Source organism: Anabrus simplex, chromosome 1, assembly GCF_040414725.1.
Source record: "Anabrus simplex isolate iqAnaSimp1 chromosome 1, ASM4041472v1, whole genome shotgun sequence".
Lineage (NCBI taxonomy): Eukaryota > Metazoa > Arthropoda > Insecta > Orthoptera > Tettigoniidae > Anabrus > Anabrus simplex.
The window spans coordinates 985,647,308-985,660,847 of NC_090265.1; the positions used below are offsets into that span (position 1 = coordinate 985,647,308).

At 37.5% G+C, this 13,540-nt stretch overlaps 1 protein-coding gene across 1 annotated transcript in view; it reads left to right on the forward strand.

The window, feature by feature from the left end:
- LOC136857853 (protein TAPT1 homolog) overlaps window positions 1-13,184 on the forward strand; it is a 186,628-nt gene extending 173,444 nt beyond the window's left edge. The window contains exon 9 of the mRNA XM_067136837.2: window positions 12,347-13,184. Within this exon, the coding sequence (XP_066992938.1) occupies window positions 12,347-13,084 (738 nt within the window). The 3' untranslated portion in view covers window positions 13,085-13,184. The remainder of the gene's footprint in view (window positions 1-12,346) is intronic.
- Window positions 13,185-13,540: the final 356 nt, after the last annotated feature.

The following is a 13,540-nucleotide window of genomic DNA, read 5'->3' on the forward strand; positions in this document are numbered from 1 at the left end:
CCACTTTTAACCAATAAGTTGCCTAAAGCAACTAATGTATCCACAAGGTGGAAAATAAAAAATACTTAGTTGTGAATCTGTTAAAGTGCAATACGGACCATGAAGCTGATTTTATGTAAACTTGGGTTTAAGTTAATAACTGTCACCATTATGCTTGACAGTGTTTAATTATTAAACATAGATTTAACTGACATGTATGTCCTCAACAAGCAAAATATCGAAGGAAAGAACGATGGTTTTCCTGAGAATTTAATGACAAAGAAAAGTTTTATTTGGTCTGTTTTTGTTACTTCATTGACTGGTCATTCGCATGACTGTCACATTTTTGCAGCTTCATGAAAGAAATACATGTGCTTCTACAAATCAGTGTCTTGCCATCCTAACTGTTTCCCTTCATTAACATAATGTTAAGAAAAAATATCATTCATTAATAATGATTAAATGTGTGGATCATGCTGTGCTAACACCACAAACATGTGCAACCCTCAGAACAGTAAAAGAAATATGTGACAAGCTATAGTGCCCACACATGACATCAAACCAATGTTCCCATGCATAGACTATAGTGGTTCCCAGTTCACTTGGGGAAAATGCTCAGTTGCAGAGATTCTGGATATCACGGCGACCTGAAATGTTTAAGGAACCTACATCCATGATACGACATCGCTAACTGTCGAGCTAAATAAATTATATCAATCTATGATCATTGCCCCATCATGATATCACTACCGTGAAAAACAAAAACAACTAAGGGTTGTAGGACTTTTTGTCGGAGCAAGAAGAACCATACCAAAATATTCTTAGTTGGTTCTTCAAAGTGTGGGCATTCCAAGGAATATATACTGTGATTTAGCCATTGGCCATTAAAACCTTCGTTCAAATTGTTAGAAATCACCTCTATGGTACTGCATACAGGCAGCCTATCATTGTAGGAAGTACAAATAAATAAAAATATCCTAATTTATACAACTGTTGGAATGTGGAATAACAATACATTGAAGCTTGTAAACAATTGTCTGTTTCTGACAGTCAAAGAATGAAATCTTTCGAACCAGTATAAATGAGAGAATCAACACACTACCTGCTCCACGTATGGTCTCAGTTCCGTCCGGCAAACATTTTGGCTGGACCCTTTTTTCTACCTGCAGTCGCCTCGCTAATCAGATACAAACGGAAACCTACAATTTACAGATGAGTCTATTGGTATCAAAAGGAGCAATCTCCACCTTTCTGCACTTTACAGTGGGAGTGATTTTTTACCTAATGGATTTCTATTCACTCTATCTGGGTGATTTTTGTCTTATATACACAACAGACAGGCTGTGAGCAAGTAATCAAAGAAAACCTACCATATGATTAATGGTTAATTAGGTATTTTAAATTGTGTTTTTGAAATTGTCCCTTTTGATTCTAACTTTCAGATTTTCCTGGATATTGCTCATTTTGATACCAATATGTAAGAAGATTTCTGTTTTTGCTAATAACTTACAGAATTTTGATACCTACACTACTTTTCTGTACACTAGATTGAAACATCAAGAATGTCACTGTAATGTACTGTACGTTTATTAAAGAGTTACAAAAGTGATGAATAATATTACCTAGACTAAAAAAACGGAAGACCACCAGCATGAAACACATCAAGTTTAGATTTGCAAACAATCTTATTACCAGTGCATTCAATAAAGGGTAAAATAAAATTTAAAAATTAACATCCTTCAGAAAGTCAGTAAAAAGAAGGAAGAGAAGTCTGTAAACCAAGGTTAGCTGTTATAGTAAAGTGCCTTGTAATTCGGACATACCTGCTTCAACAAACATTTTGAAGATTAAGCAATCAAAACAAATTTTTTTACATTTGGATTATAGTAGCAAAGCGTATCATGTTCACTGGTCGAAACTTAGATATGAACAAGACAATCAAAAGAGAGTCATTGTCGTCAATGTTTTCACGTAAAACATCATCTTGCAGATTTTCGCCACCTTCATACTCTCCGTCCGCTCTCAGCAGCACATCCACATAATACCGATGCTCGGGAAGTGTTTTCCAGTCTGCACTGAAATGGGATGACAAAAGCTTCGAAACGTCGCTTAGTTTAGCTTTTGATAAGTTGTGTACGTTGTTTGCACATATTTCCTCGGGGTTTATGGCAGACATGGAACAGTTTTTCTTTGTGATGAACATGGACTTGTTAGTTTCAATGCGGTATGTTGTCTCCCCTCTTACTTTTCCATCGCACTTCTTGACTCTCCGCGTTAGTATTATGCGCTTGCTTGGAGCAAATTTGAAGTGTCATGATCCAGTTGGCTTCAGAACAGCAACTGTGCTACTTTTCCACTCAAAAACTTTACAGTCTTCCCCAAGATTAATGACCCTTCCATGATTTGCAACATGTCCTTGTAAGCTGCTAGAGTAATGATCTGTCTCTCATTCTCGATGTCTTTTTCAGTATTGCTAAAGACACGATCTGGAGGAATGAAAGAGTGACCTTGTACAGGGAACACAAGTTCAATGCGTTCTATGTTACTTGCAGCAGTCAGAAGCCATTTACCGCACATGACGAGGAGGTTCTTGTTTTTATTTTGACCCCCACACGAGTCACAAATGAGTCTCACTTCCTTGTAATATGTCAGGTCAGTTTTTGTCAGCCTATCATAAACCGCTGATGCAATCTGATTAGACCCTATTCCATACTGGTCCTCCGTCCAGCAATAACAAAAAACATTTTCCGTAGTAAGCTTGCATTTGCACTGGTTTTTCTGCATATCAGAGGATAATACAAGAGTCTCTTCACCAGCTTCTCTCAGTAGAGTGTAAAATGCCTTCGCTTTTAGTTTGTGGACACGCTTGGTTATCATTATTTCACTTTGTTTTGTGGAATCTTTCTCTTGTTTTAGACGGTCATCAAGTTGTTTGCAGAGGGAGCAACACTCCTTACTGGGAGTCTTGAAACCAAGATTAAAACAAGTGTTAAAAACCATTCAAAAATAAGACTTGGTAGTTTTTAATGCTGGATCTGTAACCCTATTATTGTACATAGCAGACAGTTTATTTACACTTAATTCAGAAGGCAAGTACTTTCTCAGACTTATTGTGGTAATAGTGGGATTCAACACACACTAAGGAAGAAATAAACTTCCTTTCTTGGCCGGAATATTTGGGTCTTCCTATCACCCCTGCGATTTTCAACAGTGGCGTTACCAGTTTGCGCATATGTTTTAGTTATGGTATCAACACGCTTCCTGGAGACATGAAGGATGTTCAGAAACACTTCACATACTGGAACCTTCGTACCTTTACTGTTCTGAACGTAAAATTTAGTTTGAAATTGCTTTCCTGTATGTTTCTCATTCTTTAGCCGCCTCCTCTGCACAGGTAAAATTTCAGTGTACTTACAAATAAACGCATTTTGAGCACTAAGTTTTATTGCAGTGGTACTGTTCATGGAACACCTTTATTTCATTCATGGATAATGTCCCACATCTGAATGCTTTTGTTATGTGTTTATCTTTACATGTAGGTAGTGTAGGCATATCCTTCGTGGCATACCTATTTAGGAAAAAACGAAAGTAAATTAGTTCTCTTTTAAACATCACATTGTGCAGAAATATTTCAGTGTTGAAGTTCAAACGATTTTCAATGAATGGATAACAATGCATTATTAATTGATAAAATAATGAGGTTATAATCAGTTCATATGGATATTGACTATGCAAGAGTCCATTTCCCAATTGAATGTCTAGTGGTAAAAAAATATTTACTGACTGAATGTTATTACCTCAGTTTTCTTTGCAACAGCTGATTTCCATTTCCTCTGATCATGGGTCCGTTTCCTCGCTTTTGTGGGTGACACAGGTGTCACGTTTTGCGGTAGTATGTCCATCACAGAACACACTGAAGAATGCTACAGTTTGTTTTGGTAATATAATATGTTCATGCACTTTCATATACTTTCAAAACACCGAAAATACCTCCAGTATAACTCTAAAACCGAAAAATAGGCACGCATAAGCAAGACAGTCTCAATTTATAACTCAATTGAACCAATATGGCAGCGCTCACATAACATGAGCAGAAAGAGCTGAGTGGTAGTTCTGGAGATTGTCCCTTTTGATACCAAAAGATGGCGAAGATTGTTCTGTTTGAAAGTCAAACTGTACTTTCGTGCTCTGAAATGATGGGGTTTTGTTCTTTTTGAAAAAGACAAACAACATAGTTTTATAGACAGCTATTAATACAACGGTATCAGTATCTCATTTTCAACAAAAAGTTGAGATTGCTCCTTTTGATAGCAGTAGCATCAGATATAATTCTAATTCTATAATTCTCATTCTGTTGACCGACTTGAAAATACACATTGATAAGACCTACATTCTACTTTACTTTACTACTGTCACAAAACGCACCAAGGGGAACAACACTGTTTCAGTATCACTTTTTCTCATTCCGATCGGGGCCGATGACCTAGATGTTAGGCCCTTTTAAACAACAAGCATCAATCCGATCGCCAAGTGCGAAACCATAGAAACAATCACATGCATCAATCCCAACAATACAAATTCCTCAGGACCCTGGCCTGAATGCAGTATCCTTCTTTAGGATATCATTAACCCCAAAAGCACATCACTAATACAAATTCCTCACACCATTATGACGACAAGACAAGACACAATATTCCTGGGCCTTCCCCTTGATGACTGCTCACATTTAACTTGCGTGATCTCCTGAATGACCGGTCCAGCTACTCTATTGTTGATCTTTTAACATTAAAGTTAATAATAATAATTTGTAATTTTCCTCAACACGATCAACTTCCACCCAGCGACAAAACATTTTTCCATTCCCAATTAATACTTAATGAAAGAATAGTTTCCCAACTAATATTCAATAAAATAAACAGTTTCCCACTTCGCAAGTTAGAATTTACAGCCATTATGGTTTCAGTAAATTTTACAAAAGGATTTATCTTCACTCCCTTTCTGACATAGTACGTCACACCAAAGATATCATCAGTAATATAACCCACAAAAATGTATTACCCAACACAAAACTAGTACTTATTCACATGCTTTTCACGAACTATCTGATTAACTATTTACACTATACGTCTACTTTGCATTGTAAAAGGAAAAGAAGGGCTCTGCCCATATCAGAAACAGTCAGAATGGTAAGTAGCACATATCTACGTAACCATATCGAACGGCTCTGCTCAACACCATCACGGGAAAATGGCGGCATATAAATTTGTGAAGTTCAGTATATAAGTTCAAGACAAGATGTGGAAGAAACTAAGCTGCAAATTATTTTTATGAACTAAAGGGGGCGGGGGTTTACAGGAGGTATTTTTGGTTTGTACAGAATCAGAGGTAAACTAACCACATAAAAGACCTCAGCATTGAAGTGTAAGGCAAACTGGGAAGAAAAGAGACAAATCATTTTTATATGCTTGAGGGATGAGGGATGCATTTATTATTGCATTTAATAAATTTATCCAGGCAATAATGGCTAGGAAATAGACACAACAAATAAATACTGTAGATGACCCTATAAAAGATCACAGTATTAATGTTAAAGAAAGAAATCGCACACGTAGGCTTATCACATAACTCTCACTCAACGCAAGATGATTACGCACTGATTCAAAGCCTAAAAGTACACATGCAACAAATAAATACTGTAGATGACTTCATTACAGAAGTGAGCTGCCGGTGGTTCACAGAGTGAGGGACTACACGAGGCTTGTACCAGAGTAACTCTGAAGGAAAATGAAGGAAGGCAACGAAGCGATGGCTGTTCCCGCCATTGTGCTTCCTCCCTACAAATGTATTTATGAAAAAGGAAATTTTATGTAGTTAAATTTTTAATAACTCATAAGCAAAAATGCCTCATCGTTTGTATCTATCTTTCATAATACATTACAAAGTGCAGTATAATACCCCTTAATCACGAGGAATTATGGGTGTCTCGGAGGGGGTGTGTTCACTCCTTGTGGGTCCATATGAGCAAAACTGTTTTCTTAACGTGGTATGAGCTATAGTATATGTCGGTCATAATATTAGCAGACAATTTTACATCATACATCAGCCTTTTTCCCCCATTATTGTGGGAATAATATTTATGTAGTATATGAAAAGGAAAACACACTGCACCCTATCCTGTCACAAATTCAGCCTAGCGCATGGAACATCTGGAAGTGGGCAATAAAATCTTTGCTTACTAAAATATATTAAAAATATATGGACAGAAAATACGTACATATAACTAATGAATGAGAACGCAGGTATACGGGTAAGGTAGATTTATTAATCTAAAAATGTGAACTGAACCCATACTAATCAAAATAGCAAATTAAATAAACGTAAAATCGACTCTAAAATTGGTCAGAAAGAGTAATACGCACATCTACATAATTGACATTTTGGCAATTCTTTATACAAAAAAAACATGGGTCACGACCTGAAAATTACAATTAAAATATTGTACGTGGAAATTGGAATGTGTTACATTGTTTGGACTATTTGACTGCTTCGTTGAATCCTTAAGTCCTGTGCCCGTAGGCTCGATCTAAAACCTTCCATTAGATATGAAAATAACACTTGACACACTAGTAGTTGGTGTAACTGACATGTACATTCCGAATACTCGGACACAATTATTTAAAAAACACTTGTTCAGGACTGCGCCTAAATTATACATCCAAAATAACACAGACTGTAATCATATGGATTCGTACCCATTAGCAAAGAATCAGGGCAAAACCTGGCTTCCCTTAAATTAGCCGAGAGGCTAATATATCCCCGTTACACACCAAAGGACATCACAAGACAAAACAATAAATACACACGACAACAATAAACAATACAAAGTACACATACAAAATCACACTTGCAAAGTAAAACACAAATATACACTGACGTTGACAGAGGCATAGGGATTCGATTCTGTTACCTCTACTACAGTGGTAACACCAAACAAGGCACAAACACAGTTAAAAGGGGAAGGTAAGAGTACAATACACAATATAAGAAAACACTACACACTTGGAAAAACAGTAACTAGCCTTTACGCGGATCTCCAACAAAACAAGTACGTAACTATCAGTAGGGCCAACTAGTGAACGACAAAACGGAAAGATGGAAGGGCTGGGAACCTACCAAAGGCATGGACATGGCTTAGATAGCGGATTCCGAAATGAATCACCGTGATCCTTAGTTTTTAAAATATTATTTACAAGATAATTCTACATATACATTCCAAGTTATGAGCTATAAGTTCAGTGATATACATAGGTTATTCGTAGCAGTGTAAATTCAAATTACAAATGAACTGTACATCTAGTTACCAATGCAGTAGTACAATGCAATTTACAGGTTATCCAAAATCTAGCGTACCTAAAGTGATACAGAACTATCAGAGGCAAACCCCAAGGGAAATACTATTAAACTACAATATACATATTTTAGTGAAACAAAACGGGAATGCCTCGGAAACGAACAGGTAAGTCTAGCTGAAAAACTAAGGCGTCATAAGTAGCTAATTCGGTGAATCTAGGCGAGGTTTGGGCAGACTCCTGTATGAAAAGCAAATCGGAACATTACGGAAATTTTAGCAGGAACGGAATTCAAGAGTGCTTACCCGAGGAGAGTGCCATCCCGAAAACCGGGGGACGTCAACCAGATAGGCTGCTCGCAGACGGTTAGACCAAGACCAACAGATATCAGGATACCGAAATCATTCGAACACTGCCTCACTCACTATATATAGGAATTACTGGCCTTGGAGGCAACCAATCAGCGTGCACGTGTTCCCTATCGCCACCTAGACTCACCAATCACAACCTTACTTTCGATCGAGAACTTTGACTAACATTCTAGAATACGCATGATCGCGAAAGTCGTATTTTTCCAGAATAGACAGAACACGCTTTCTAGAACACATACCAACAAAGTAACACACCCTGTACAAAAGTTATGTAACTCTCTAGATCTTTCCAGGAACTATAGACAGAATTCTACTATTTACAAATGCCTATGTTACAACATTATACAGTACAGGTTAGGTCAATAAAAATAAAACATCATATTGCATTTTACAAACAAAGACTTCAAAAAAAAAAAATACATTCCACTCGCATTACATATTTCACTTGTAACAGATTCTGAGATATTCAGTCTCCGAAGATTTATGTCTAAACAAGACACAACACCACCGTCTTTCTCCACATGGCCTGGGCAATCAGCTGTAGAGCAACAAACATTTAAATAACTGAGGCATGTAGACAGTAGTTCGTGGAAGTAACGACATCTCTCGTAAAAATACTTTCACCTGTAGTGTACGCACAGGGTACAGCTAACTTGGGGATTTCTACCTGGGAGCTTTCACTTGGTCAGGACCAGGCCAACTCCTTATCTCTGCACCATGGCACAAATTCTCTCTGTCAAAATTAACACACAGCCAATATATTCACGTCCATAATCACCGGCTGGCTTATTAACTCATATAAATCAGCGCTCCCAGTGAACACTACGGCTTTATCGCCTCTCCCTCATTATTTCAGTCCCATCAACATCTCATGGCAATTCTAGCCTGTCGCATCATATATCCTTGGTTTGAGACCCTTTACATTCCTGATCTTGCCTGCCCCAAAAGTTGAAGACCCTGTTCTGTATTCAACGGTGAATATAACTGTAAATTAAGAACTAGTGTTCGGTTTAATGGTCCACCCAATCAATATACTTCACTTTACAGGTGAAAACTATTTAATATAAAAATAAATTAAAAGTACTTTGGAACATGTTTCGTCTCATTTGAGACTTCTTCAGCCATAAAGTCTCGTAGCAGATTACAATGCTCATTGTTGCTGTCTAATAATTTAAAAGTGGAAGAACCCATGTCCTTTAAGAACTGTTTGAGAATACCCTAAATATAAAATATACACATTATTTACATAAAATTATTCATCACTTCTTGCTAATCAAAATAGCAAATTAAATAAACATAAAATCTACCCTAAAATTGGTCAGAAAGAGTAATGCACACCGAACAATAGTCTTACCAAGCTCACAAATAAGTGTATCTAGTAAGTTTGTGAATTACGCCATGCCGCACTTGGCGTTTCATAACATTAAATAAAAATCAAGTGAGAACTAATTATCACTGATTACTGAGGGTCACAAAGTGCTGAGAATTAATAAGTTTCTGTAACACACAATAAGTGCGTACACAATGACCGACTGAATTCGAAAGAGAGAATGAGGACGCTTCCCTCTCCAAGCAAGCTTATATAGCCTTGAAGAGATGCCTATCTCGAGGTGAAGCCCCGGTTAACAGAGAATCCTTCTTTGTAACAGCCAGCAGGTGTCAACGGCCTCACCTTTAAATACACACTTCTCTCAGTTAAGCTCAAGTAAATACTATTATTGACTCCTGGCATATGATAATTCTGTTCTTAATTATGTGTCGAGTCAGATCTGTGGAATTTAGCTTAGTGGCGGATATATTGACTTAAATTCAGATGATTCCAACCCTGGAAAAGCGAGGTTTGTCAACCTGAGACAACTGTTCTGTGAACCCCATGTTTAAATTTCATCTCCTGCAGGTTATAACGGTTGGGCTTGGTGCTATAGTAGGGGTCTGCATGACTGAAATCACGGCTTGCGGCTCAATTCAAACTCGAAGAATCCGTTCCTTCTGGCTCAATACGGGGTTTATTTAAATCTAAGAATTTCATTTTTGTCCGTATTGAACCGAGAATGGAAGATAGGAAAACTTAAAGGGTCCACCTTTTCAATACAAAAATGTTATAGTTTTATTTATAACATATATTTGCAATTGGAACTAGTTTCGACGCTGTTTGGCGTCATCATCAGCCAAAATGTGGGAAATAGGCCAGCATGTAGGCATTTATATTACACAAGGCGTTACGTTAAACAATATACATCTTACAAGGAGATAAAAACAGGGACGAATATAGAAACAAATGAATCGTTGAGAAAGCAAAAGTTATATATATTAAAAATAGCCTTAACCACACATCTTGCAGTGCGAAAATATTCGTCTTGAATGATTCTTGAATACAAAATACACGCGCACACATTTCTGAAGAGCCAGCAGGCAGCAAAAGTAAAGTGAAACCTTAAGAGTTCTTCTGAGAAGAGTTCATCATTTTTTCTATGTTCCGACTAACTAATGAATTCTCCCTTGAGTTCCTGATAAACATGCACAACAGGAAATTCTCCTTCACTCTCAACAGTAGCTATAAAGACCAACGGTAAAATTTCATTTTAAATATTGTGCAGAGACGTGAAAACATGATCTTGAACATGATATAACTTCTTCAATTAACCCAATTTTTTACACAAGGTGTTACATTAAACAATACACATCTTATGAGGAGATAAAAACAGGGACGAATGTAGAAACAAATGCATCGTTGAGAAAGCAAAAGTTATACATATTAAAAATAAGCTTAATCACACATCTTGCAGTGCGAAAATATTTGGTTTCCCATTTTCACACCAGGCAAATGCTGGGGCTGTACCTTAATTAAGGCCGCTTCCTTCCGAGTCCTAGCCCCTTCCTGTCCCATCGTCGCCGTAAGACCTATCTGTGTCGGTGCGACGTAAAGCCAATAGGTTTTGGGTGGTGATAGGATAGGAGAGGAGAAGATTGTGTTCGGTCAGGTAATGAAGTGGTAATAGCCTTAAGGCACAGCCCCAAGCATTCGCTTCTGGCAAAAATGGGAAACAAACATCTTCAGGGCTGCCGATGTTGGTGTTTGAACACACCCTCTCGGGTGCAAGCTCTCGGCTACACAAAGCCAAAAGTTGCATTTTAAGGTATGTAGTTGGAGGTAACATTGAAATTTGATGTTCCAACTCTCGTGATATTAATACCATTATGTTGGCAATGGTAATTTTTGTTTTAAGGGGAAGTACAACTATCCCCTCTTAACTTTATTATGTTGCTTAGGCATTGAAAGAGAATGATTTCATTGTTTTGTCATTTGTGACAGCACTGTTATCTAATATATGTGTGGAACTGATTGAGAGAAATGATTGAGATACAACCCTCTGAAGAATGATGATATCACCAAAAGAAAATGAAAGTCCACAAATGACTTGAGGGTCAAAGATAGCAAGAGTTGGCTACAGGAGGTTAGATAGGGAGGATAAAAATGAGTGCTACAAGTAAGTGGAAGCCATGCCATACTTGACTGCCAACCTATACCTTCAAGGTGGGAATATCTGGACAGTTACCTGTTTTATTCGACTCTTCCCTCAGTCAGGGGATACTAAGGATTTATTCTGTGGTCTCACAAGGTGTCAATATAATTTTCCTCGTCATACATGTAGGAAAAAAATTAGATTAGGTTACATAAAGTTACCACTGCCTTATTTTATAAGGAGGCTTTCTGTGCATTCTTATTGTAGCAAAATGTCTCAAATGGTGTCTTTTGTACGAAACTACTGTTAGGAACTTCCTTGCTGTTGGATAATCGCTCAGCAGTCATTGAAGTTATTAACTCATGATGTGGGATATAATTTACTGCTGGACTGAATGGTTCAGATGGTTGAGATGTTGGCCTTTTGATCCTAACTTGGCAAGTTCAATCCTGGCTCAGTCTGGAGGTATTCAAAGGTGCTCACAAAAATTAGCCTTGTGTTGGCAAATTTACTGGTAGTGGCCTTATGGTTAGGGTCACACAGCTGTGAGTTTGCATTCGGGAGATAGTGGGTTCGAACCCCACTGTTGGCAGCCCTGAAGATAGTTTTCCATTATTTTGCACTTTAACACAAGGCAAATGCTGGGACTGTACCTTAATTAAGGCCAAAGCCACTTCTTTCCCACTCCTAACCCTTTTCTATCCCATTGTCGCCATAAGCAAATTGCAAAACTTACCGGCACGTAAAACAACTCCTGCGGGACTAAATTTCAGCACCTCAGCGTCCCTGAAAACTGTGCAAGTAGTTGTTGGGCTGTAAAAAAACAAATAACATAACATACTTGTACAGCTCTAATAATATTAATGACAGAGAATACTGTATATATTATCAGATAATATGCAATCCAAATTACCATGTTATGTGTGTGACCATTCTTGAAAGTACTTCTTATTCCATGATAGATGAAAAGAGAAGTCAAGTTGTTGAATATCACCCAATATACTTATGAAATACTTGCATTAGCTCTTGTACTGGCATGTTTTCTTAATTTTAATTACCGGTAAGCAGTTTCATAGTTTATTGGTTTGAAAGTAATTTATGAATTTAAGGTAATGTATGAACTCTCCCGTTCCCCATGAGTAAATTTTAAACCTTGATTATGTCTGTTTTTCTCTCCTAACAGGCTTTTTCAGACCATTCTGACTTGGTAGCTCGCCGCATGGGTTTCATTCCTCTTCCGCTGGGCGTGGTGATGGTGCGTGTTTTGGCTCATGCTGTGCATGTAGAAGGTCCAGCAGCTATAATGTTGGTGATCTTGTCATATTTATGCTTAGCCTCATTCCGAGTGCTCAACAGTGTTGTGATTCTAGGGAAGGCTTGTGACTTAATCAGTCAGCACCAACACGACAAAGCCTTAAGTGCATCGACTACCGTTTCCATGCAGAGTCGTGCTACCAGTCCTTTAGTGGTGAGGGAACTCTTCAAGGATTCGCCTCGAAACAATGGTGTAACTAGTCTTCAGAGGTCTGTCACAGTAGACACTATGTCATTATCAGATGATCTGGATAAAAAAGATGTTACCAAAGACAAACCATCAGAATGCAATCTGGGCCCAGCAGCCATTTTCTCTAATAGTGCAGTAAGTATAAATAATGTATGCCTAAATGAAGCCCTCTTGTGTGAAGAACTGGGAGCAGTTAAGAGAATGGAGTCAGTTAAAGAGGCATCTGAAGGACATGAAGAGTGCTTAACTCGAAGTGTGCCAAATATCCAGGCAAATTTTAACAGTGAAACAAAAGATTCATTTTTACCAGAAGTAAACTCTGTGCTCGGGGAAGATCTTTCAAAGAAAAGAGCTGAATCAGAACCTTCAATTCCTCATCTTGTTGATTCAGAACGGACCGGCTCTTCTCAGTTGTAGAAAGTTCCTGTTTTACTGTATTTGTACATTTGGTTCTGTGGATCTCGAAAGAATGTAAATGTGGCCTTGTATAATATAACATATTGAAAAAGTTTTAAAATATGTGTTTTTTAATCTGTGATACCTGTGCAGTGAGTTAACTGTAAGCACAATGCCTATATCATAATCATTATTTTAAAAGTTTAAAGGTGTGTATATGTATAGTATGTATGAAGAAAAAGAATGTTAAAATGATGATAATAAATTCCTTTGTGGACAGGGGAAGTAAGGTAAACCTTCAATGTCAAGTAGTAACCCACATACAAAATTTAAAATATGAAGGAATGTAGTAACAAGTGAAATCTCATAATGTGAGTTGGCCGTTACTTGTAGTTCTTCATCAATCAATCACCACTGATCTGCATTAAGGGCCATCACCCAGGTGGCAGATTCCTTTGTTACAAGCTGGTTTCTGTA